The sequence below is a fragment of the Phalangium opilio genome, unplaced genomic scaffold (genome assembly GCF_054372755.1).
Source record: "Phalangium opilio isolate 3A_F unplaced genomic scaffold, DU_Popi_V2 ptg000041l_1, whole genome shotgun sequence".
NCBI classification, from domain to species: Eukaryota; Metazoa; Arthropoda; class Arachnida; order Opiliones; family Phalangiidae; genus Phalangium; species Phalangium opilio.
The window spans coordinates 4,099,893-4,126,030 of record NW_028324165.1 but is presented as its reverse complement, the minus strand read 5'-3'; the positions used below and the strand labels follow the sequence as shown (position 1 = coordinate 4,126,030).

Genomic DNA, 26,138 nt, shown 5'->3' with positions numbered 1-26,138 from the left:
TTTTACTTAAAATATATTAATAGTTATACATTTTTGCTCGCGATTGCCTAGGATACGTATTTATGAAATGATCCAAACAATTTTGGAATGATATTTGAGACGTAAAGATTTCTTAGAATTGAGCAAAGCAATTCAAATAAACGGAGTCAAATTACAGAAATTGGAATAAAATTGATAAGAAATTTCATCTTTTAATCGGTATCTATACAAGACGTCAGTCAGGGTCATTTTACTCACTCTTCGTGAAACATTTACATACAGTATGTGGGAGATTAATGCAAGAAGTTTTCTATCCGAAACTCGCAGCACTATACGTCTGTATATCGAAAATATCGGTAAACGAAACTGCAGACCTGTGAAACTTAGTTTTCAAGTTTAGTTATCATTCATTTAACATTTTATTACATGTATTTCAAATTAAAATACTTTATTAATAATAAGATTACTTTGTCGAGTAAGAGAAAGCTGAAAGGAAAAGTTAAGGTAACATAACATTATATTAGAACTTAGAACCGTAAGCTTTAGTTTGAATTTCGCGCCTCGACCGTTTCAACCTTCAGCAAACAGATGTCGCTGCGCATCGACTTGATCGATAAGGGCGCTGGAGCGGATGAAGAAGAGAGGGACGGGGAGAGAGAATCAGTATAGGCAGCCGGGATCCATGCAAGGATGATAGGGGGTGGATACAAATTCTGAGAGAAATACGTGCCGTAACTTCGGACGCGATTGGGTCTGGTGGGACGCTAAAAATGGGGAAGGAATACTCGGGACGAAAGGCAGGTGGGCTACCTCAGAACTAGACCCTACTTAGCGCCATCGTGTTGGCCTTATTTTGCATGCATATTGCCAAAGTTATTTTGAACTTTATTCTCATAAATAAAATTTCTAAATTTGCAATTGAAACATTAAATTTTATATAGAGTTAATATTTAATAATTATTGTTTCGAAATTGTTGCTAAAATAATAGTGCACGTAGATGACGCTGCAATAGCTCTTTCAAAAAATTTCTCTCTTCGTGGTTTCCCCCCCGACACGAGAGAAAAGGGGAAACTTTGATAGAAAAATTCTGGCATAGCGCACCCGACCACGCGCTTCACGAGGCAAGCTGCTCGCGCCACCGTCGGTTAAAAAAATCGGTCGCGCCATGCCAAAAATCCAGTTTTTAACGGGTTCTTCTTTGGGAAACCGATGAAAACTTGTATTTTTATTTGAAAATGTGTAGCTATCGCATTCGGCAATGCGACAGGTATTTCCCCTAACACGGTTGCACTGCTTGAGTCTGTGCTTGAAGTTTACATATTTCAAGTTTTTCTTCAACATCTCACTCCAGAATGAGTAGCAGACGACGCGTTCTTCAAAACCACAAAGATAAATATGTTGTCTATTCTGCCGCGAAGCTGCATCTCCTGTCCTCGCGTTAGATTATCATAGATGGGCACTATCATATCATTTGATAGTTTTACCACTTGATACGATAGAAAACTAAATCTGCCCCTATCAAAGTATCAATTTTGATAGTTATTTTCGAGAAAAATTTGAATTATAATGATCGATTGAGTTTGATAGCTTAGAAAGTGCACTCGAAGTTGATATGATTCATTGATTCGTTGAAATCTTCTAGAGAAAAATATCGATTCTCAACGTGATCTGGCTACTAACCCCATCTTTTAGAAATCATAAAAAATGATAGGCATTATTCCTTGAGAAATATATTGATTCTTTGAGTGATTTTATTTGGCGACATCTCTTTTCTGATTTCATTTTAAAAAATTATTTGCTAATCTTTGATAGGCAATTTTGATAGTTATGAAAATTTCAGGAAAGATAAGTCGTTTTTTGAATGATATCGAAGTTTTTAATATATTTGAACGTGAGCAAGTGTAGGTTTATTCTATAAGAAGATTCTGTACTTGGTGGTCGTTATAACCCTCTCAAACAAATAAATAAAAATAAAATAAACGATGGTTCAACAGTTCAAACTGTGAAGACGGAGCTTCTTGTATATAGAAGCTCCGTGCTGTCACTGATGTGAACGACTACTCGAGGAGGAAGAGCGATTCCACGAAATCATCCAAACGTAGAAGTAGATAAATTAAAGTGTAGATTTTCTGATTTTTACTACCCACAGTTTTTAATTGCAATTTTTGGCTTTAATTATTATTAGTTAACCGTTTATAGTAGATGGTTTAGATTAAATCAAGGGCGAATAATTTGAAAAAGTTTGGATAGTAGCTTTTGAACTATAGACAGTTAAAAGTCAAACTTGAGAAATGAGATTATGGAAATTATATGAATATATGAAAATATTAGAAATTCTACAAAATCAGGAAATATCAGGAATCGATTAAACAGAGTAAAATTAGGTAGAGCCCAAATCAGTTTGATCGAAAACAATCAAATTTAAAGTCCGGAAATTAAATAATCGATTAATTTAGTCGTTCCTAAAGATTTCAATTTGATTTGATAGGCAAAAAAATCTATCTAACAATGAGAGCCAATCTAACATATTGAAGGAAGATTTGATAGTTTCACCATCTATGATTTGTTGAGAGGGAAAAAATCTATCTAACAAATAATGCCCGTCTAAAATATAGCTAGAAGAATTGATAGTTTCGCCAAATATGATAGTTTGAGAGGAAAAATATCTATCTAACCAGCAGTGTCAGTCTAAAATATAGTCAAGAGTTGATAGTTTCGCTATCTATGATAGTTTGAGAGGAAAAATATCTATCTAACCAGCAATGTCAGTCTAAAATATAGTCAGAAGAGTTGATAGTTCCGCCATCTATGATAGTTTGAGAGGAAAAAAATCTATCTAAGAAGGAGTTCCACTCTAAAATATAGCCAGAAGAATTGATAGTTTCGCCATCTATGATAGTTTGATAGGAAAAAAATCTATCTAAGGTGGAGTGCCCAACTCTGTAGATTATTACTCCTACTTGAAACTTTGATAGAAAATTTATTGAAGCAGCTATAGGGAAACGCCGGTAGGAATTTCTTTGACGGCGCTAAACGCGTCTGATAGAGTTATTTGTTCCGCTTTCAAGGGGGATTGAAAGGATTATAAGATCAAACATTTGATTAAATAATGTTTTCAACTTCTAACTATGGCGTAAAATGATCATTTTTATGCGTTAAAGAAGAAAAGATTTAAAAATCTATGTAAGTTTTTTCAAACATAGTAAAATCATGTTTGGTTTCCTTAGAAGTTAAATTCCATTTTTTTAACCAAATGATTAATCTTTTCAATCATCCTTGAAATAGGAAGTAACAACTCTAGGTGACGCCCAGTGCGTTCAAATAAATCCCTACCGGCGTTTCCCTATTGCAGCGTCATCTACGTACACTATTATTTTTGGAACAATTTCGAAGCAATATTTATTAAATATTAACTCTATATAAAATTAAGCGTATCAGTTGCAAATTTTATTTATGAGAAAAAAGTTTAAAATAACTTTGGCATATGTATGCAAAATTAGGCCAAGACGATGGCGCTAAATAGGGTCTAGTTCTGAGGTAGCCCACCTGCCTTTCGTCCCGAGAATTCCTCCCCAATTTTTAGCGTCCCACCAGACCCAATCGCGTCCGAAGTTACGGCGCGTATTTCTCTCAGAATTCGTATCCACCCCCTATCATCCTTGATCCATGCGTGGTGAAAACGGGGGTAAATCTACGCTACACCGCGGCGCCTGAGCGCTGCTTTCTCGCGCACATTTGACAGGGGATGACAGAGTTAAGGCGAGGAGGTCAATCCCCTTATGCGCAAAGGATGTGCGTCCTAAAACTAAACGTACCGAAAATTGTTTTTACTTCCCCCCCCTATTTTCCCATTTTTCAGTTGATTTTATAAAGCGCGTTTCTATCTTCCTCTCTCTCCTCTTTGGGGAAGCGACACCATTGGGCGACACTTCGTTGGGTGCCGCGCAGTGTTGCCAATGTGCGGGAAATTTTGGTATGGTTTTAGGCTCTGTGGGAACAGAGAGAATTTATATTAGGGAGTGGAAGTTCTTGCCCTTGACAGTGCTAAATACAATGTAGCTCAAACAAGTAGCTTGCGACGCTAAAACTGGCCAGGTAAATTTCCGGTCACATGATTCTACTTTAATTTTAAAGTTTGCCATCAATCCCTGTTGCTTGTACAATTACCCAATAATGGTTCGCGATTTCGAGTGCGACTGGCGCCATTTGGAGTTATTTTAAGTCAGGCGTTTCCCTTTCCCTAAAAAGGTAGTGTCCATCTCCCCTAGACCCTCCCACAACATTCTAGACCCACCCTAGAGGGAGGGGCCACAAAAAATAGTACCGGAAATAGACCTGACCAGTTTTGTTGATTACGTGATTTTTGAGCTACATAATATTCCTCAGTTTCTACTCCCTATTATAAATTCTCTCTGGTGGGAAAAAGGTAATTTATTTCCGAAATCGGTCAAATGTGGGAATTAACCTGTTAAAGAGAGCAGACTGTGCAGTCACAATAAGTGCGGTTAAGTAATTTCAAGCGACATTTTGAAATAAATTCGGTGATTTTAAGTTTGGTACTGAAAAAAAAGAAGCATGTTTTGAGAATTTTAAAGCTTGATAGCGTTTTGGTGCATTTGTACATATTTTCAAAGCCATGCGGAGTGATATTCCATATTAAACTTTGTAGAAAAAAATAGACCAGATAAACTTTTTAAAAATTGTGAATTAGTGACTATATTACATCGTCAGGGTTTAAAGCAATTACCGATTCAAAGTAATGCTCTAACACTTGAAAAGAATGTACTAATATATGATAAAATTTCTGTATTTATTTCTCAACGTAATCGATAAATTTACAAAGTGTGGTTAATAACTATGGATCAAGAGTTACAAAACTATATTAGGAACTTTTAATTATGTTCCTGATGGAAGATATAATCTTCCAAACGTCAAGGAACAGATCATAGAAACGACTCGGGTTTAAGCACTTCATTTCGCCGTCGACCTGATTCTCAAAGGCTGAGGCGATTCCCATTTGCACCCACCGCGCTTGATTTCCTGAAGTTATGACGTAATGATACAAGGGACTACCCAAATCTGGTCCACACACGTCAAGAACTCCTGAAACAAAAACGCTCATTTGGGTTCATCATTTCAAAACAAAGAAGGAAACTGGATTTTGATTAAATATGGTGACATATTTTTGATGTTTATATTGCAGACGTTGTTATATTATCTAACGAAAACCACCATAAGCAAAGCGAATCTGTTTCAAATGCGTTTTATACCCTAACGGAAACGTTTTGGTATTGAAACTCACCGGCGTTGTCGACAGCACAAAATATGTTTGGTCCCAATTTTTCTACACTGACCATATCCTTACTAAGGCTATTAGAGCAGTTTTCTTTTGTCTGAATGGCCATGCGCATCTGCTCGATATCACCATGTCTCCCGTTCTGTATACCTTTCGACCACGAGCTACTGTAGACAGTCTTTTCAGGACCCTGAGATTTAGAAAAACCTACGAAAAAATTAACTCGTAAAATTTATTATAACCTAAGTCAATACCGTTACGTTGAATTGAGACAATGTATATTATCGGCGCTTTCCCCTAAAAATGCCTTCTTGGAAAGACACATTTCTTACCTTCTTGTACATCGGGTAAACAGACGGTATGAACATATTGTAACCGGTTTCTTGAGTTTAATTAAGGCAGCATTTGCAGTCCACATTTTATCAGCTCCGTTTTCAATATGCACTATTCTATCGGCGACTGATAGATGATATTTATCGATTCCTACCGAAATACATAACTTTATTGAAGTTGCACGCTTTACTAATTTTTAAAGCTCACCATACCCGATTTCGTTAAAATACGACGAGGGTTAAAGTTTTTTACGAAACAAAGCCCGGAGGTTAAGATCCATTCTTTGTCTATCAAAGAACCTAGACACTACAATAAATAATGATTTTATATCTACATTGAAATACCTGTTCTAAATTATTTCGATAACAAAAGACCCACGGTTGGTACGTAGCTTTTTTCACTTTTAATGGTAAATAATTGCACCGTCCAAGGCCATCTTTTCAACGTCGACTGATCGGCGTCCGAAATATTGTGACTTGACAAACCATTCACCACCATGGAACTATCGAAGTCTATACCACACACTGAATAATCTGAATTGAATGGAAACTGCGTACAATACATGAAATCAACACGCTAGTTTTTATGAAACACTAGGTGATCATCGGGTTAAGCAGTATTTAAATTTAGTGTATGAGAAATATTGTTGTAAAGCGTACTAGTTGTTCGGTTTATATTACTTATAAAAATATATAGGGACCCTTACTTTTAACTATGTTTCTAATGGAAGATACAATCCTCGAAACGTCAAGGAACAGATCATAGAAGCGACTCGGGTTTAAGCAATTCAGTTCTCCGTTGACCTGATTTTCAAAGGCCGAGGCGATTCCCATTTGCACCCACCGCGCTTGATTTCCTGAAGTTACGACGTATTGATACAGGGGGCTACCCAAATCTGGTCCACACACGTCAAGAACTCCTGAAACAAAAACGTTCATTTGGTTTATTATTTCCCTCAAATTACTACCATTAGCAAACATATGTGGCATGTTAGCTTATTGGTAATAGTTTTAAATAATTGAGACGAAACCACCATTAAGAAAATGTACCTGTTCAAAAAGCGAATTTATACCCTAAGATGCAAACGTTTTGGTTTTAATACTCACCGGCGTTGTCGACTGCGCAAAATATGTTTGGGTCCAATTTTTTTTCACTGGCCAAATCTTTACTAAGGCTATTAGAGCAGTCTTCTTTTGTCTGAATCGCCATGTGCATCTGCCCGATATCACCATGTCTCCCGTTCTGTATACCTTTCGACCAAGAGCTACTGTAGACAGTCTTTTCAGGACCCCGAGGTTTAGAAAAAACTACGAAAAAATTAACTAGTAAAATTTAATTGCTAAATTTATAGAATCTATTTTATCAGCGCTGTCCCCATAAAATTCCTTCTTGAAAAGGAACGTTTCTTACCTTCTAGTGCTTCTGGTAAACAGACGGGATGAGCGAATTGTGAAAATGTAACTGGTTTCTTGAGCTTAATTAAGGCAGCATTTGCGATCCACATATTCTTATCTTCAGCTCTGTTTTCAACAGGCACTATTCTTTTGGCGACTGAGAGATGATATTTATCGAAGCCTACCAGAATACCAAATTTTAACTTTATTAAAGTTGCATGCGTTACCAATATAACGCGCACCATACCCGTTTTCGTTAAAATACGACGAGGATTAATGTCTTTTGCGAAACAAAGCCCGGAGGTTAAGACCCATTCTTTGTCTATCAAAGAACCTAGACACTGCAATAAATAATGATTTTATATCCAGATTGAAATAGCTGTGTAAATTATTTCGATAAAAAAGACCCACCGTTGGTACGTAGCTTTTGCCACTTTTTATGGTAAATAATTGCACCGTCCAAGGCCATCTTTGCAACGTCGAGTTATCGGCGTCCGAAATATTTGGGTTTGACAAATTATTCACCACACTCGAACTATCGAAGCCTTTACCACACACTGAATAATCTAAATTAAAAGAATTGGTCCAGTTAAGGGTTGATAGTTTTTTCGAAACGCTGGGAAATGTTCGGGTTAAGCAGTATTTTCTTCTAGCGTGCTAGAAATATTACTGTAAAGTGCACTAGTTGTTTTTTTAAAATTAATGGAATATGAATATATTTCGTCCTTTTGACCATTAAACATTTTCGACTAGGTTATATTGCGGAATAAACGTTTGCATTATTGTGCAAGAACTGAGAGAAGAAGTAAGAAGTACAGATTCCGATTGCTCCATTTATTTTTAAATGAGCCTTTAATGCAGCTCGTGGGATAGCAACTGCCTCGAATTAGACAAAAATCTGATTTGTCAATACCAGTGTTGGAAGTTTCTAATCCGCTCAAAGACGATGAGAAAGGTACCGAAGCAGGGTGGCTGGCGAACATTTTAATAAACGTTCCAAAATGGTAAATTGAGCTAGTGTCAGCATTTAAATCGTTTATAAATGATTTAAAGAAAATGTCGGCTTCTGTGGCACCCCTAATATTCTGGCTGATCTTCAACACATAAATTTTACCTTTCCAAAGGCAGGAACCAATCAGAACTAGTCTATGAGGGCGGAGCTAAAAACAGCCATTAAACTCAACCCCATGATTTTGGGAGTATCTAGTGGCATTTTTTGAAGGTAGCCACGATCACAACGTACAACGGTCACGGCCCCAATAAAATATAACTCATCACTTGGGTAAATTTTTAAGGCGCCATTTTCAATAGGAGGAACAGGACCACAATCGCGAGCTGAGAAATGCTTGATTTTATAATAAAATTACACTTCCCGATAATGAATTATCATTTAAACCTTTAAAGCTTCCCTGGCACAGCGTATCCTCAACATCCCACTTTCCATTCTCAAGACAAGTAACTTCTTCTTTTCTTTTGATAAATCCTGGGTAGCACTGCACACCGGCTCGCGATCCAACAGGATAATAATCTCTTTGATAATACCGCAAAGTTTCATCATTTATTCGTGGCGGAGGTCCACACTGCAAACCTATTTAGGTAATTCATTTAAATCACTAAGAAATTTGTCGTAAGCAGTAGATCTCTTAATCGACAAAAACAAAAAATAGTTTGATATCGAAATAAAGAAGAGTCAAAATCTTATCAAATTGAACATAAAAGATTTTAGAACTGGAAGGAGGAAAAATTGTTTGCTAATCCACACTTCTCACCGATGCATTTGGGATGGGAACCGGTCCACTTGCCATTTGAGTGACATTTACGGCTTTTAATGTTTGGATTCTTTAGGGTGTAGCCTGGATCACACTCAAAGGGTAGGACGTAGTCCACTGGATAGTGAGATCCTTCTTCTGGTAGAAGGTTTTGGTATCTGCCGTTTTCCGCATGTTCTGGCCGTAAGCAGAACATCTCTTAACGCAAAAGAATAAAAACATTTTCTATTAAAAAACAGGAGCGTTGCTAGGGTCTGAAATTTGGAGGGGGTGGAGCTTAATCTGGGCAAACTATTTGAAAGTCGTTATAGGAAATTAGTAACAAAATTTATTATAATTGGCTTTATAGCTATCCGAAAATTTATTTTATTTTTGTGTCGTCGGATACTTCTGAATTTGTATTTTTGGGGTCGGATACTTCTGAATTTGTATTTTTGGGGTAGGATACTTCTGAATTTGAATTTTTGGGGTCGGATACTTCTGGATTTTAATTTTAGGGGTAGGATACTTCTGGATTTGAATTTTTGGGGTCGGATACTTCTGGATTTGAATTTTTGGGGTCGGATACTTCTGAATTTGCATCTTTGGGGTCTTTATATTTCTTTTCTTTTGATTTATGTGCTAATTAAATCGATAACGACGTGGCTACTATTATGCCCCAGCCCTTTGGGTCACCTTGTTTTTATCTCCTACTGTTCTATTATTATTAACAGCAGTCCATTAAATTAGCCTAGGAAGTAACCAAAAGCGGGGTTTGGGACTCCCTCTCTTGTGTAGCAATATTGAAGAAGGGCAACACATTCGCCACATCGCGATAACTTTTCTCAGATCTCCGGTTTAGGTCCGACTCGTACGCTAAAAATTGCTCTATTTAGACAGAAACAGCTATTGGCTGAAAATGAACGCTGGATCTCTGAAGGGAGAGGAAAACACCCACTTCCACTGTAAAACCGAGCCATCTCTAGCATAAAATGGTAAGAGATGGGGGCTGTTAATTTGGGAACAGTCAACGTCATTCAGTTTTTTATGATACGTGCTATATTGAGTGGTCTACCCCGTTTTCCGGTCCCTTTAGAGATCCAGCGTTCATGGGCTGAAGAAGTCACGCCCCGCTCACGTGAAGAAAGACTTCCAAGAAAGGAGCTCGACATAATGAGTTCTTACCCCAGCAGAGACGTACGATATACCAGCTATTGTAATTGTTTACTTCCTAAGCTAATTGTTATGTTTTAGCGTCTTAATGTTTTTTTATACAGTAGACATATATATATTTTAATGTTTTAGCTTTGGGGATTATTGACCAAAGGGGGCGTTGCTTCCTAGTTTACAATTAAGATAACGGGAGTCGAATAAATCATTATGTACCGCGGCTCGTAACCTGTAGTATGGAAATGAATTAGAGAAATAAATACTATTGTAATTAGATTGCGTGTTACGATATCTACACACCTAACAAATGGCGACGGACATAGGATACGGACTATCGCGCACAAGTCGAGCTAAGTAGTAGTAATCAAATAAAGTAATAGGCCTAACACCACGACGCGTACCGACATCGCGCCACTGTCACAAACCGTGGCCCCGCAAACATAATCAAGTTATCCCGTGCGCCCACCGCGTAAAACATCGCAAGACCACAAACAACAACAACATCGAAAATGACGAAAGTACAAACTGCCATAGGACAATTTCCGCCTTTCAATCCAGACACCGACAAATGGGTGATATATTCGGAACGTCTAGAACTAGTGTTCCTCGCAAACGGAATCAAAGAAAAACCCACCAGCGAAGCCAACGCCATACATAATCAAAAAGTCCAAGAACAGAAACGGGCAATCCTCCTGACGGTCATCGGCACCGCCACATACACTCAACTACGGACCATAGTAGCACCAGACAAGCCACAAACGAAAACGTACGACCAATTGATGATCATTCTCTCCGCCCAATTTGAACCAGTCCCGAAGGAAATAGTCGAGAGTTTTAAATTCTACAAGCGTGATAGAAAACCAGGCGAAACCGTCACCGAGTATATAACCGCCATCCGCCACCTGTCAGAATTCTGTAATTTTGGAACAGTGCTGAACCGAATGTTGCGTGATCGTCTCGTCTGCGGCATAAACGACGACTGCATGCAAAAACATCTATTAGACATCGAAAACATCGACCTTGACAAAGCCACAGCCAAGGCGGTAGCACTAGAATCCATCGACAATGACATCCGCGTCATCAAAGGCCAAACATCCGACGACACAGCTGTCAACCGCATATCCAACTCCACTCAACCGAACTGCGGGTCACGCCAATTGCACACCGCTTCCCAGCCAAGAAACACATCCCCTAGAAGTCGTGCAGGACACTTCCAGCACAAGCCTTGCATAAGATGTACGAGCACAGGGCATCCAGAATGGGAATGCCCGTATAAGACGTACGAATGTCGGGATTGCCACACCATTGGTCACTTATCGAAAGCATGCCGAAAGAAACTCATTCACCGCACGACCCGCCCCACAAGGGGACGATCAGAATGGAGACGATACCCGACAAGCGCGAACCACATTGCAAACACACCGGATGCAGCATACAACATTAACAACGTCGAGCCAAATACACACTCGCCTGAATATGACATATTCACTGTACACGAAGAGCGCGAACCGACACCCACGACAAACGCCATCTCAGAAAAAGACAGAGGCCAGCAGTCCACGCCCCGTGGGTCGAGAGTATGCATCACTGGACCACCGCCAATGGTAGAGATCACCTGTTCAGTAAACAACAACCTGATATCATTCCAACTCGACACCGGTTCGGGATACACCATCATGTCCGAAGCGACATTACGAACCCAATTGAAGTATGACGGACCATTGCAACCAGGGCCAGGACGCTTAGTCGCCTACACGGGACACGCCTTGGACATTAAAGGCCACATCGTCGTCGACGTCACGTACAAGGGCAAGACGCTCCAACTACCGTTGGTGATAGTTGTTGGCCAACGCCCCAGCTTAATGGGCCGAAACTGGATATATTCGGAGTTCAACATCATACCAAACCCACACCTCGTGGTACAGCGCATCGAACCAAGCGAAAACACCTTGAAGGAGTTACTGGAGAAACATAAACAACTCTTTTCACCTGGTATGGGTTGCTTAAAAAACGTGAAGGTCAAGTTACACATCCGAAAAGACGCCCCAGTACCGAAGTTCTTCAAAGCTCGATCTTTGCCGTACCATTTGAAAGAGGACGTAGAAGACGAACTTCGAAGATTGGAATCAGAGGGAATAATAACCGCAGTGGCGTATGCGGATTTTGCCACACCCATTGTGCCTCTCCGCAAGAAAAACAACACCGTGAGGCTATGCGGAGACTTTAAAATTACTACCAACAAGATAATTGACACGGAAATATATCCACTACCGAAGGTCAACGACATATTCGCCAAATTAGCGGGGTGTAAAACGTTCGCCCGAATCGACATGCGGAACGCGTACAATCAATTAGAACTCGACGACGAGTCAAAGAACTACGTCATAATCAACACCACGAAAGGCCTCTACCGCTATAACCGCCTTCCCTTCGGGGTATCTTCCTCTTCAGCCATCTTCCAAAGGCATATGGAACTCTTATTGCAAGATCATCCATGCTCACTTCCCTTCCAAGACGATATCCTCGTGGGTGGCATAGACGAAAATGACCTGTTGAACAAACTGGGGAAGGTTTTTACAACATTTGAGGATGCCGGACTCAAGCTTAACCAAGAAAAGTGCCAATTCTTGAAAACATCTGTTGATTTCTTGGGCTATCGCCTCGACCCTGACGGATTACACCCTCAAGAAGAGAAGATCGCCGCTATCCGAGATGCCCCAGCACCGCGAAATGTTGAAGAGCTCAGATCATTCTTGGGACTTATCAATTATTACTCCCGCTTCGTTGCCAATGCGGCTACCATGCTTTCGCCATTATATGAGTTGTTGACCAAATCCACGAAATGGCAATGGGCTCAAAGACACCAAGACACGTTTGCCAAGGCGAAACAAGCCATACAGTCATCAGGTTTGCTGGTGCTGTTCGACCCGAGTAGAGAAGTCATACTAGCTTGCGACGCCTCGCCCGTCGGCATCGGCGCCGTCATATCGCACCGCATCGACAACGTAGAGAGGCCCATCGCGTTCGCGTCGCGTACCTTAAACTCAGCCGAGAAGAACTACCCCCAAATTGAGCGCGAAGCATTAGCTATAATATTCGGCATCACACATTTCCGTGACTACCTACTGGGCAAGCGCTTCACCCTTGTCACCGATCACAAGCCTCTCACTGTTATTTTCTCAGAAGATAAACCCGTTCCTGCGATGGCCGCAGCTCGCCTGCAGAGGTGGGCATTGATGCTATCTGCTTACAATTACAGAATCACGTACAAGAAAGGAAGCATGAACGGCAACGCAGATGCATTGAGTAGGCTTCCTTTACCCACTCGAGACACGGAACCTCCTCTACCAACCGAAACAGTGTTCCTGATTCAAGCTATCGACCGCGGCCCGATTGATACCAAAGCAATGAGAAAAGAAACGGAGTCCGACCTGATTTTATCCCGGGTTACCAAACATGTCATACACGGATGGCCGGGCGACACCGAGTCGCTTTCATCGGAATTGAAGAAATATCATAGACGCTCAACAGACATATCAACCGCCAATGGCATCTTACTCATAGGCAACAGAGTCATCGTACCCGCAGCTCTTAGACGGAAAATAACGGACGAACTTCACAGTACACACCAGGGAGTGCGTTCCATGAAAGAATTGGCCAGAGCAAAAGTTTGGTGGCCGGGCATAGATCAAGATCTAGAGGAAACATCTAACTCCTGCGAAACCTGCAGGAAGCACGCACCAATGCCGCCGAAGCAATTTTCACCATGGTCATCTGCCGCAGCACCCTGGCGCAGGGTCCACATAGATTTTGCTGGACCAATAGAACAAAAATACCTCATGATCACAGTTGATTCGTATTCCAAGTGGATAGAGGTGGATATAACCAGTTCGACATCATCAGCGACAGTCATAAAACACCTTAGACAACACATGACTCGTTTCGGCATAATTCCCCTCTTAATCACCGATAACGCCACGTGCTTCACGAGCGGAGAATTCCAATCCTTCGTCAAAGACAACGGTATTCGCCATCTCACCACAGCGCCGTATCATCCCGCCTCCAACGGCCAGGCGGAACGATCGGTGCGCACGGTGAAAACCACATTGAAGAAAATCACCGGCGGTTCCACCCACGAGCTCAATCTTATTGACGAGGGTCTACAAAAACACACAGTGGGATCGCTAGAACTTCGCATAGCACGTTTCTTAATGAACTATCGAAGAACGCCCATAAACGGCGGACCATCACCAGCGGAAATGATGCTCAATCGACCAATGCTAACACGGCTGGACTTATTTCATCCATCGCAACTCGTATACCCTAAAATCAACACAGAAGAACATGGGCTCTTAGGAAAACCCGTACACGCACGAAATTTCGGCCAAGGCGATAAATGGATCCAAGGTGTCATCACCAAGCAGCTTGGTCTCTTGATGTACGAGGTCCGAACAAAGTCAGGACTGACAATACGAAGACACCGCAACCAATTGCGTTTCCTTGCAATCGTCGACACAAGTAGCACCAAGGCGCCCGTTTCATCACCTGAAGGATTGACGGAACAGAACTCGTCGCCACCTAACAAAACAAAAAGCTAACGAACTTAGTGATGCCACGACAGAAGCGCCAGAATCGCTACCACCAGACGAGCAACAACAAGAAAACACATCGACAAGCTCCAGTTCAGTTCAAAGAGAGTTGCAAGAAAAGGGACCTGGTCCATCCAAACTAGCAGAGGTCATACATCCACGCGATCAATCCCGAATCAACGAAGGGTCGCAACATGCGTTTGCGGATACGCCACGTATTGAGCCAAGGAGGTCTACTAGAGAAAGAACATTCCGCAACATCCTGGACTATACGGAACTATAATTAACTTTAACTTCATATTATTATTATAAAAAAAAAAAAAAAAGGAAATGATGTTTTGTTTTAGCGTCTTAATGTTTTTTTATACAGTAGACATATATATATTTTAATGTTTTAGCTTTGGGGATTATTGACCAAAGGGGGCGTTGCTTCCTAGTTTACAATTAAGATAACAGGAGTCGAATAAATCATTATGTACCGCGGCTCGTAACCTGTAGTATGGAAATGAATTAGAGAAATAAATACTATTGTAATTAGATTGCGTGTTACGATATCTACACACCTAACACTAATTTAATGGACTTCTGTTATTAATCAAATCGCTACCGATGCACCGAGGAATTTTAGTCCACGTTCCGTCCGAGGTGCAGAGACTTTTCGACGCTTGTTTTTAGCCACATCGTATATATACGATGAGGCTATTAGTTTGTCCCGCGAGCCTGTGGGTGTGGGTGTGGTGGTGGGTGTGGTGGTCGTAGTAGTTTTTCGCGATTTGGAATGTGGTCAGAGTTACCCAAAGAAATAGTTAGTCAGAGCTAACCGAAGAAATGGTTATTTTATTGCTTTGGCAGTATAAAACGTTTCGTTCGGCATTGAAGGGAGAGTGAATGTGAGAGAATTGTGGTGAGGTGATATTTTTCGTTCGTGTATTTTAAAAGGATGGGGATTATAATAGTAAGTGCAAGCATACATTTAATTGTACAGGTAAGGTTAAGCTTTGTGAAATGTGGTTTACGTTTGCTCCATATATTTAAAGCTAGAGAGAGAGAGAGAGAGAGAGAGAGGAATTTAGTATTGGCTTAATTTAAATGGAAGGTTTAATACTCCCTTTAAAATTCCTGTCACCCGTCAACAATAAGGGTTTCACGCTTTTCATCTCACCCCCCGATTTCAAAATTCAAAGAAATCGAGGGGGATTTTTAAAAAGCAAAAGGAACTATATACCGACGTTGTATTTGGAAAGGTGGTGTTTATTACTAGAAGTTACGTCGTTTCTCCATAAATCGAGAAGAGTTTTAAAAGAAGGTACTAGCTTGGGGCAGCATTCCTTTCCTTTCATTCTTGTAAAAGCTTCAAAACGAAGAGACGTTTATTTTTTTGGTGCTAAGATATTGCGGAATATTTTTTTAACTTCTTTTAACAATTATTTAGTAATTTCTTATTATAATTAATAATTTTTGGTTGTTGTTGACGTTCGTTTAAATTGTCGCACACGCGCAGTACATTTTTATCGTTTCCTAGTTCGAATTGAGGAGTAAAGGATTGAACAATCACAGTAGGTTAGGTAAGGTATAGAGGGGTTATCCACTCATTAGGGTAGGTATAGAGGGGCTATTCACTCGTACGATGTGGCTACTATTACGAGCCCTTGGGTCGCCTTGTTCAGTCTGGTTGGAATCATGCTCCATTTTATATCCCCGGTTGCAGGAAAACAGGGCGAAATCACCGAATGAGTAATACTTTGATAAGGAATTATTTTTATATCTTTGATAAATTCGACCATTCTCCGGAATGTCAGGATCCAGACAGCCTGTCACTGGAACATAAAGTATTATCGATAAATTACGGTTAAATCTTCATTACTGATAGCAAAGCCTGTTGCAGCTAATATTCGTTTGGCTTTTCTGTAATTTTGAAATTTTTCGCGCCTTAACAATTGTCTTAGGGGACACTACATCGCAACACGAGCCTTCTGAATAACTCAATAGTCTTTGAGCTTTCGTTTCGATTCTGAAATGCGACCTCTTCAATTGCAGAGAATTGTCCGGTGATTAATGAATACAGTTGGTCATGAAGAAGAACATACTTGAAACTTCTGTATTCCATTTTGTAGAGCTACAGAGCTAAAGGCTTAATTCAAAAACTTGTGAAAATCCCTCAAGATTATTCTGGTAAATTGCTGTATCTCATCGACTTCGTGTCACTAGGTGACTTTCTTGACGTACTTCAGTTTTGGCTTGGCGAAGGCAGAAGGTATTTGTGGGCGGGATTTATAAGAAATGCCGCCCACTAGCCTTCGCCAAGCTAAACAAGGAGTTCAGTAGGAAAGTTACATTGTAGGGGATCCACTGGACGCGAGCTTTGCTTTAACGAGTATCATACGTACATTTACAAAACGGTTCTCGGCCGTTCCATCCATTTTCAGTGCACGTTTGAGATGAACTACCAATTAGTTCGTAGTTTAGAGAGGCGCATTTGTAGAAAACCTCCGTCTGATATGGATACTTGTTTTGGCTGTTTAGAGGGTTGGTAGAACGTTCAATTTCAACTCCTTCCGGGAGGTCAACGTTTTTGCAATAGATAGCTACAAGATAAGTATGCAAAAGTGTGTGTGTGGGGGAATATATATGTATATACATATATGAGGAACAAAGTTAAAAATACCTTGACATGATGGAAAATCGTCAGACCAACCATTAGCAGTACAATTCAGTGTTTTTGCGCCTACCAAAACGAAATCCTTCAAGCAATCGAAACGAATTTCATCTCCGTAGTCAAAAGTGCTTCCAGAGTCTGATATTTTCTCGTATACTGCGTTTTCAATGTTCGGTGGCTTGACGCAGGTTATTGCTATTATAACGTTATTAGTAGGTAGAGTTATTAATAAAAGTTTGCTTCGCTAACCAAGTTTTTCGTACAGAAAAAAAAACATAAAAAAAATACAGTTAACGTTGCATTTTTCGTTCGCAGGTTTGTTAATTTTATTGCATCTGTTGTTATATAAAATACCACCTAGATTCCATTATTGAAATTAAAAATTTTGCCAAGGAGTATTTTTAATTATTTAGAAGCATAATTTTCTCAACCATTTTTTGTTTTGTTTTCAGGAACTTTTTACAACTCTCAATTTCAATTAAACGATGAGGTGGTAATCATAAAACTCTAATGTTACTGGTCCATAATAGGAAGTTCTTAATAGGCTTAATGGCTGTAGGTTCGCGGTCTCAACCTTGTGCAACTCAACGAAAACCACTTTTAAAACCTACCTCAAATGTTACTGATATCAACAAAGCATGCAGTTTGGCCAAATTTTGTTATGAATTTGGAGCGTGTCAGGAAGAACAAACATACAATATATATGTGATTCATTGGCATTTTTAACGAAAAGACAAACTCACTTTGACATTCGAAGTTTGGTTCGGACCACTGGCCTGTTTCAGTGCATTTAAGTCCCGGAGGATCTTCTCCCTTCGGCACCATATGGTGTCCATCGTTACAGTCGTAAACCACTTTGAATCCAGCTGTCATTCTCACGAGTGCAGTAATTTGTAAACTGGCATTTGGAATTTTGGGTGGACTGTCACATGTAACCTCTAGAGGAAAGCACGTGTGTATTAATGAACCTTTCAAACTTCAGCGCGTTATTTGTGTAGGAATAATAGTTGCTATAATCTACACGAATTGAACTCAGGTTGTAGAATTTTCACTTTAAACCAACGTTTCTATCGACCCTGTTTTAAATGGAAATTTCTGATCCTCAGTTAAATTTGATGGAGGGAAAAATTGCTTCCTAATTCACACTGTATATGAATTCTCACCGATGCATTTGGGCTGGTAACTGGTCCACTTGCCATTTGAGAGACATTTACGGCTTTTTTTGTTTGGGTTCTCTAGGGTGTAGCCTGGATCACACTCAAAGGGTAGGATGTAGTCCATTGGATAGTGAGATCCTTCTTCTGGTAGAAGGTTTAGATATTTGCCGCAAACAGTAGATCTCTTAAGCGACAAAAATAAAAAATAGTTTGATATCGAAATGAAGAAGCGTCAAAATCTTATCAAATTGAGCGTAAAAGATTTTAGAACCTCGCAATTTGAAGCAAAAAAAGCCCCTAATTTTGTGGGTTTTAATTGGGGTGATCGAAATAAGACTATCATCAATCGATTGATTTTATATAAGAAAAAAGACTTATAAAGAACCCGTTCCAATCTAACTTAATTGTTTCTGAAATGTCCCAGTTCGGTCTCCTTCACCAACAAGACACTCTACCACTTTACCATGAAGACTCCATAAAATCTTGGAGTTTTCTTCCTTTAGTTTACCCCTAAAGTGATGGGGAGTGGGGGAACCATCTTTACTTCTGTGTCGTCGGATACTTCTGAATTTGTATTTTTGTGTCGGATACTTTTGAATTTGTATTTTTGTGGTCGGGTACTTCTGTATTTGTATCTTAGGGGTCTTTGTATTTCTTTTTCTTATACATGTATTTATTTGCTAATTAAATAGGTAACAACGGGGCTACTATTATGCCCCAGCCCTTTGGGTCATCTGGTTTTTTACCTCCGACTGTTCTATTATTATTAATTAAACACTACCGATGCACCGAGGAATTTTAGTCCACGTTCCTTTAGAGGTGCAGAGACTCTTCGACTCTTGATTTTCAGTCTGGTTGGACTCTTGCTCGATATTGTATCCCTCAGTGCAGGAAAACAGGGCGAAATCACCGAATGAGTAATACTTTGATGAGAGATTATTTTTAAATCTTTGATAAATTCGACCATTCTCCGGAATATCAGGATCTAGACAGCCAGTCACTGAAACATAAAGTATTATCGATAAATTACGGTTAAATCTTCATTACTGATAGCAAAGCCTGTTGCAGCTAATATTCGTTTGGCTTTTCTGTAATTTTGAAATTTTTCGCGCCTTAACAATTGTCTTAGGGGGACACTACATCGCAACACGAGCCTTCTGAATAACTCAATAGTCTTTAAGCTTTCGTCGTATTAAATATTGCTCGAAAAACTGTCGTGTCTGTAGAAATATTTCAAATTACGGTTCTCGTTTCCAAATTATAAAATTAATATTAGGAAGAAAAAATTAGGAAATTGCTTACAAATTTAGCAGTTGCAATGATAGTATGACAAAGAGGTCTTTGAAAATGTAGTATAAATTTCTGATTATTAACTTTTTAAAGATACGATTTTACTTGTAATTGATTATAGTAAATTATAATGTACCCCTTTTGTTCAATTGTATTTAACTTCTTTTGTACCAAGAAAGTTCTTGAAACTTACGAATAAGTTCGGAATTGAGAGACAAATATTGAAGTCTTCGCGGTGTCTTTATTTTTTACGGTTTTCATACCTTATAGTTGATAATCTCGTTATAGAAATTTTTTAAGATGGCATATGTTTCAAAAATATTTTCCATGTATAAACTTCCAAGATTCATTTTTTTTAACAATACCTTCTTTGAGAAAGACAAATATTGTAGTATTCGTGGCTTGTTTATCTTTTTCGGTGCATAGAAATCATAATCCAAGAGACAAAACGAATTGGCAAACCTAAGTTAGCCGTAACTTTTAAGGATTACTGTATGAGTTTTTAAACATCCTAAAATAAATTTTAGAACAATTTATGCCTTATTTTCTATATAAAGTTATGATTTTACTTGAGCGCCGATTATATTTTTAAATATAAACAACCTTTATCTATCGACGAAATAATCTTCAGGTTTCGATATGACGAAGAATTTTAGTTTGGAATACCCCCTAAAGAAGTAAAACTTTAAACCGACAAATAACTAAAATATCCAAAAATCTATAATTTTTTTATTCTATTACCTTAACTATTCAATGCATGACTGAACCTATATTTGTTGTTATTTTTAAGCTTACAAAATATATATTGCAAGACGACCTCCTTAATACGTAATCTAGAATTATTCTACTACACTTGCAATGAAAAATTACTTTACATTATGAATTGTATTACCCTTATGTGAATCGTTCATACATTTAAAGAAAAATTAGCAAAGAAAAAATTCTACTTATACTTTAAAGCCCTTTTATCTTTATATATTAAGTTTCCAAACAAATATATTTAAAACTAAACTGTAAAAAATCTCTAAATATTTTTTAAATAAATTTCTTTTAAATCTAATATTTTGGGTCTTGGCCACTTTGTTTTCAACTAGAACATTTACCATAAAATAAAATTTATGAGACTACGTAAAATAGTTATCAAATAACAAGAAAATACATTATTATGTTCTTGATCATCTTGTTTTCATACGACATGTAGCCTAAAATTGGCTTCTTAAAGAATACATACGTTTGTTATTTTCCTTAATTATTAGCCTAAAATTGACTTCTTAAAGAACAAATACGTTTGTTATTTTCCTTAATTATTAGCCTAAAATTGACTTCTTAAAGAACAAATACGTTTGTTATTTTCCTTAATTATTAGCCTAAAATTGACTTCTTAAAGAACAAATACGTTTGTTATTTTCCTTAATTATTAGCCTAAAATTGACTTCTTAAAGAACAAATACGTTTGTTATTTTCCTTAATTATTAGCCTAAAATTGACTTCTTAAAGAACAAATACGTTTGTTATTTTCCTTAATTATTAGCCTAAAATTGACTTCTTAAAGAACAAATACGTTTGTTATTTTCCCTAATTAGTTTTATATACATAAAACGGTTTTTTATATAAATTTACCTGAGGATCTTTTATAAATTAATCAAAACGCGTCTTGGATTTAACCAAGACCTACAAAGTATCGATAAGAACAAGGTTAATCACTTGACTGAATGCGCAGATATTGAAACTTTTTTTTTAATTAAAACTTACATGCTTAAGAAAGTATGTTCCATCACCCTATTCCATTGAATAAACTTACTTTACTGGTAGTAAATTTTTTCCCTCTCAATAATTTGAAAAATTTACTTATCTCGGGTTTTCGAGCACAATTCCATTCCCCGAAAACATTTTATAACTACATTTATTATCACTTTTAAGAGAGTACGTGTATGACATTGTGTCGTTAATAGGTTGCTAACATATCCCCGTTTATGCCCTGAACGCTCCATAGTGAAACCTTTTGTTAATTTTAGTGCAAATTTCAACAATGGCAGCACATTCAACATGGACGTTATGATTTTTACTCTTGGTTAAACTGACTTATGTTAATAGACCACTTCGACATGGGAAGACACGGGGGTAAAACTTTGCCTTCCATCTCGCTCGAGTGAGTCGAGTCGATGGAAAGATCATAAATAGAGCAGAGACGGCGAGGGGTCAAACCCCCCCCCCTCCCATATGTCCCGATACTAAGGATTGACATCTCTTTTTTACGTAAAAAGGGTCTATAGCAACGGTACGACAGACAATGTTCAAACGGTTCTGCCATGGCGTTTCTATGGTTCGCAAGCAGTAGGGGCGTGCATGATATTCGTAATTTTTTGATTTTCTTTGTTGTAATTGTTAACTTAAGCGTGGTCGTAGCCTGAAATTTATGACTTGGTTATTTTGAAAAATAGCCTGCGTTCACCAAGTCGCGTGATCTACGACGCTGTGGCTCGACTCTGCTACTTAGTCTGTATATCTTCAGGAACAAGGATAATGCATTAACGGTTTTTAAAGGAATATGGGATTTTTAAACTTGTCGCTGCGAATCTTCCTATAGTAAATGTTGTATTTCTAGTAGCCCCAGAGACTTCTGGTAGCACTCTTTATGCATTTGGTAGAACAGTTTTATAGAAATTGAAATGGTAGAAGATATTTATAAAATAAGATTTGTTCGAATATTTAAACTTCAATTTGGTCGAATTATTTCGTAGTTGTCCTATTTCAAGGCGAGGAATGCTCTCAAAAACAATTACTATTTGCTGACGAATACCTTAAAAAGTGATTCACACAGAATTCTCGAGCAGCTTAACGCGTAATTGAGTGGGCTATTGCCTTGGTGACGAGGCCAGCGAAAGACAAGGCATGAGAATGGCACAAGGCGTACTTCTATCAAGGGGGGTATACAACTATACATCCTCCTTGTTCGTATCGGGCGCAGCAGAAGCTAAAGCAGACTACCCCCTAATCGTTTTTTCATTGTTACGTGTAGTTACTAGTTATGAGGTATTTTTCCACACGAAAACTCTTAAAAGTGATAATAAATGTAGTTATAAAATGTTTTCGGGGAATGGAATTGTGCTCGAAAACCCGAGATAAGTAAATTTTTCAAATTATTGTGAGGGAAAAAATTTACTACCAGTAAAGTAAGTTTATTCAATGGAATAGGGTGATGGAACATACTTTCTTAAGCATGTAAGTTTTAATTAAAAAAAAAGTTTCAATATCTGCGCATTCAGTCAAGTGATTAACCTTGTTCTTATCGATACTTTGTAGGTCTTGGTTAAATCCAAGACGCGTTTTGATTAATATCTGTTACTTCGGTCTTAATTTTTATTAATTTTGCGTACATGCGGTGGTGATTAATTTATTTCAGTGCTCATTCCCGCTAGCTGCAGAAAAGGAAATAGTTTGTCATTCAATAGACTGAGAGTTATTAGCTAAGGGGACGTCACATCAATATTTTTAGTCTTAATTTAAGCTGATGAAATTCGTAGATATACGAGGGTGTGATGTCATGACAAAGATTTTAGTTCGACTATTTCTGATGAACCCAGACCAGAATATACCAGTTGCTTTCACGTTAATTTTGAACCCCATTTCCAATGTCATTGTGTCAACAAGATCTTATTCAGAACGGATATTTCTCTTAACCTTTACACGAGATTCAACATATAGATTACCATCTTTTGTGATTAACTTTAACCTAATTTAAGAAACTAAAATAGTAATTTTTTTTGTTAAAAGTGGCATTAAATAAGACAACTAGCAATAATTTGGCAATATTTCAGGGGAAAAGAAATACAATTTTGTAGTGTTTTGGAAAAGCTGGCAATATCATAATAATTATAATATAATATAAATATAACGCGTCTTAAAAAGATTTTCTCTTCCGTATAGTGTGGTAGTTTGGCATATTTTATTTTTCGCTCTGTCCTTAAGTACAATTTTAATTGGATTTAGCCATTGGGATAGATGATAAATGATTAGCCAGCGTACTACGGGAGTCTGGCAATGGAACTGTGCTTAGATTTATCATTGAATATAGGAAATAATAGGATCAACAAATTATTTAGTAGTATTTATGAAACTAATGGTAACTATTTTACCTTTGATAAATAAAGTGAAATGAGAGTTACAGTAGTTTATTGATGACAAAAGTTAGGGTTAATAGTATTATTTATTTTATATAATAGTTAAAATATAAATTGTAATTTTTTAAAGTTATGGCTGTTCAGTAATTACTTAAAAGTCATTAAAACAATAAATTGCTTTAAGAATATTTTTGTTAAACTTTTTTTTCAAAGTTAAAACACGTATGATTATTATTTTATTGGCATGTGCTAAAGATTTATTTTAAAAACACATTTGGTTTGATAATTGCTACATTTATTTATAGGACGCAATTTGGAATTGAATTTCCCTGGTTGTTAATTATTTTCCAGTAAATAAAAATTTTATTTTTCACGTTTAAAGCTAATAGTTGCGTATTTTTTAAAGGGTTTCATTCGTAACTTTATAAGGAAAATTATTTTGGACACCAGAAAGGCTTTTGAGAATAATTAGTGATAGCGTCCTAACTGTCAAAAAATAGACCTTAACAGGGAAAAGCTAGGAATAACTATAATTAATTTTAACTGAATCTAAAATGTAAGTTTCACTATGAATACATGAGAGGGATTAAAAAAATGTTCAAAGAGAGTCATACGTGAAGGTTGGATTTAAAAAGTGTGAAAAGTTCAACATTAACGTTAGAGCACCAATAATCATTTTGTTAATCTCTCAAGTGAATAATTCAATGATGAAAAAATATTTATACACATGTAATCCTAGGACTGTAAAATTGAGAATATATAATAGCCAGAAAAATAGTAAGCATGGGTTTTAATGTTAAATTATTTTAGGTATAAAAAAGGGAAGGTAGAGTTTGTTAAAATACTGCTAATATACTTAAAGATGCTTTTTAAAAAGGGTAGTGATTTGTTGGTGTAGAATCTGCAGTTTAGCTCAGAGAGTTAATGAAGCGCCTTGTATTTCGTTAGTGACATCTTCAATCCAGTTGATTTATTTTTTTTTCTATATTTAATACTATTGAACTAAGATGGCGTTAGTGGTTAATGTCATTAATTGGTAGCTTTTTTTACTGGTTCCATCGCGCTTGGTTTTGTTTTATTGATGTAGAGTCTGCAGTTTAGTTCACAGTTAATGAGGAGCCTTGTGTTTCACTATTGAACTAAGATGGCGTTAGTGGTTAATTTCATTAATCGGTAGCTTTTTTACTAGCTCCATCGCGCGTGATTTTGTTATGTTAATGTAGAATCTGCAATTTAGTTCAGAGAGTTAATGATGTGCCTTGTGTTTGGTAGCGACATCTCCAGTCCATTTTATTTTGTTTTGATATTTATTACTTTTGAACTCAAATAGCATTACTGCTTAACGTCATTAATTGGCAGCTTTATTTTACTAATTCCATCGAGCTTGTTTTGTTTGGCAAACGTCCGTAAAATAACGTTCATAAGGCGTTTCGATGGAAATTTAAATTGAAGTCCAAGGTGATTAGGCGGTTAATCACAGTTGGGTTTTTTAGAGTTACGAGTGAAGTACTTGAGGTTTAATCGGGTGGTGAAGGAGGGGGGATTTGGGGTATTTCACCACCCGCGGACACGGGGTAGTCAGTTCCTGTAGGGTAGGCATGCTGACAAGTCCCTTATTCCCTCAAAACTTTGTCGCCCAGAAGCTTGGCTTACAGGAGTGCGCCCAAACTCCCAACATAGTAAAGTACATAATTTTAGTAACAAACCATTGCTGTTCTAAATTTTAATAACGTTGAAGCAACTTTTGTTCAAAAAAGTTTTTTTTAGCAAAATCATATCTGTTATGAACTTCTATTGTGTTGATGAACTTGAAGGCAAGGCTTGCCAAGCCGTTATATAACTATGCAGGGAAATTAAATAATTGACACGTATTATTTGGCCTTGGTACAGTTTGACGTTCTATAGACACTCACTCAACAAATACGAGGGTTATTTCTTTGAATATCTTGGCTGTTTTTAATCCAAAGTCGCTCTCATTCTTTGCACACGCCAGTCTAAAGTGTCTGTTATTTCGGCATAGAAGTTGAATATTTATATTTCTTGATCTGTCTATCGAAGTCTTGTGGTGTTGTTTTATATAATGATGATGTTCATACTTTTTGGCTGTGTAGTTTTAATCTTTTATTATACTGGTAAAGGCTATGATGAATTATCTTTCTGTTGAAGCTTAGCAGCTGGCACGTGTTGATACAATACGCTTGTAGTTGTACGAAAATAGTCTTTAAATTGCATGTTTCAAAGTTGAACATATGAACTGCTCGTAGCATTTTTGTCGAAATAATTTTGTTCTTCGGTATATTAGTTATGTAAAGGGGCGGAGGGGGAGGAGGCGAAAGAAAACTTTACCATTTACTGGCTATTATATGTTCATTTAAATATGAGATTTTGAGGGTCAATTTTTATA

The 26,138-nt window shown here is 37.7% G+C and overlaps 3 protein-coding genes and 1 long non-coding RNA gene across 4 annotated transcripts; 1 reads left to right on the top strand and 3 right to left on the bottom strand.

Moving 5' to 3' along the window:
• Positions 1–4,862: 4,862 nt before the first annotated feature.
• LOC149679461 (chymotrypsin-like elastase family member 2A) lies at positions 4,863–6,107 on the bottom strand. Its single transcript, XM_089835784.1, has 5 exons — positions 5,988–6,107; positions 5,822–5,915; positions 5,619–5,759; positions 5,283–5,483; positions 4,863–5,083 (listed from the first exon to the last, which is right to left on the bottom strand). The coding sequence occupies exons 1-5, from the start codon at positions 6,105–6,107 to the stop codon at positions 4,863–4,865; spliced, it is 777 nt and encodes a 258-aa protein (XP_089691910.1).
• Positions 6,009–9,173, bottom strand: LOC149679460 (serine protease 30-like). Its single transcript, XM_089835783.1, has 8 exons — positions 8,773–9,173; positions 8,400–8,591; positions 7,415–7,569; positions 7,251–7,344; positions 7,020–7,184; positions 6,716–6,916; positions 6,316–6,528; positions 6,009–6,158 (listed from the first exon to the last, which is right to left on the bottom strand). The coding sequence occupies exons 1-8, from the start codon at positions 8,966–8,968 to the stop codon at positions 6,112–6,114; spliced, it is 1,263 nt and encodes a 420-aa protein (XP_089691909.1). The 5' UTR covers positions 8,969–9,173; the 3' UTR covers positions 6,009–6,111.
• Positions 9,174–15,752: 6,579 nt separating this feature from the next.
• Positions 15,753–19,290, bottom strand: LOC149679459 (E-selectin-like). Its single transcript, XM_089835666.1, has 6 exons — positions 19,105–19,290; positions 18,330–18,507; positions 17,910–18,104; positions 17,176–17,361; positions 16,898–17,095; positions 15,753–16,327 (listed from the first exon to the last, which is right to left on the bottom strand). Exons 1-6 carry the CDS (start codon positions 19,288–19,290, stop codon positions 16,092–16,094), a joined length of 1,179 nt encoding a protein of 392 aa, XP_089691792.1. The 3' UTR covers positions 15,753–16,091.
• Positions 19,291–21,283: 1,993 nt separating this feature from the next.
• LOC149679458 (uncharacterized) lies at positions 21,284–23,922 on the top strand. Its single transcript, XR_016365806.1, has 2 exons — positions 21,284–22,285; positions 22,355–23,922. It is a non-coding gene; the product is annotated as an uncharacterized LOC149679458 (long non-coding RNA).
• The last annotated feature ends 2,216 nt before the right edge of the window (positions 23,923–26,138 follow it).

Bases quoted from the DNA above. Each gene is read 5' to 3' on its own strand.
- LOC149679461 (XM_089835784.1), bottom strand. From the start codon at position 6,107: ATGGTGGTGAATGGTTTGTCAAGTCACAATATTTCGGACGCCGATCAG. The intron at 5,484-5,618 runs GTACAAGAAGGT...ATTTTTTCGTAG, and splicing joins ATACCGTCTGTTTACCCGAT to GTTTTTCTAAATCTCAGGGT. The intron at 5,084-5,282 runs GTGAGTTTCAAT...TTTTTGTTTCAG, and splicing joins TTGTGCTGTCGACAACGCCG to GAGTTCTTGACGTGTGTGGA.
- LOC149679460 (XM_089835783.1), bottom strand. From the start codon at position 8,968: ATGTTCTGCTTACGGCCAGAACATGCGGAAAACGGCAGATACCAAAAC. The intron at 7,345-7,414 runs GTGGGTCTTTTT...TATTTATTGCAG, and splicing joins GCAAAAGCTACGTACCAACG to TGTCTAGGTTCTTTGATAGA. The intron at 6,159-6,315 runs GTAAGGGTCCCT...TATTGTACGCAG, and splicing joins CATTAGAAACATAGTTAAAA to TTTCCATTCAATTCAGATTA.
- LOC149679459 (XM_089835666.1), bottom strand. From the start codon at position 19,290: ATGGTCGAATTTATCAAAGATTTAAAAATAATCTCTCATCAAAGTATT. The intron at 18,105-18,329 runs GTGAGAATTCAT...GCTTTCCTCTAG, and splicing joins TTACCAGCCCAAATGCATCG to AGGTTACATGTGACAGTCCA. The intron at 17,362-17,909 runs GTGAGTTTGTCT...ACGTTATAATAG, and splicing joins ACCAAACTTCGAATGTCAAA to CAATAACCTGCGTCAAGCCA.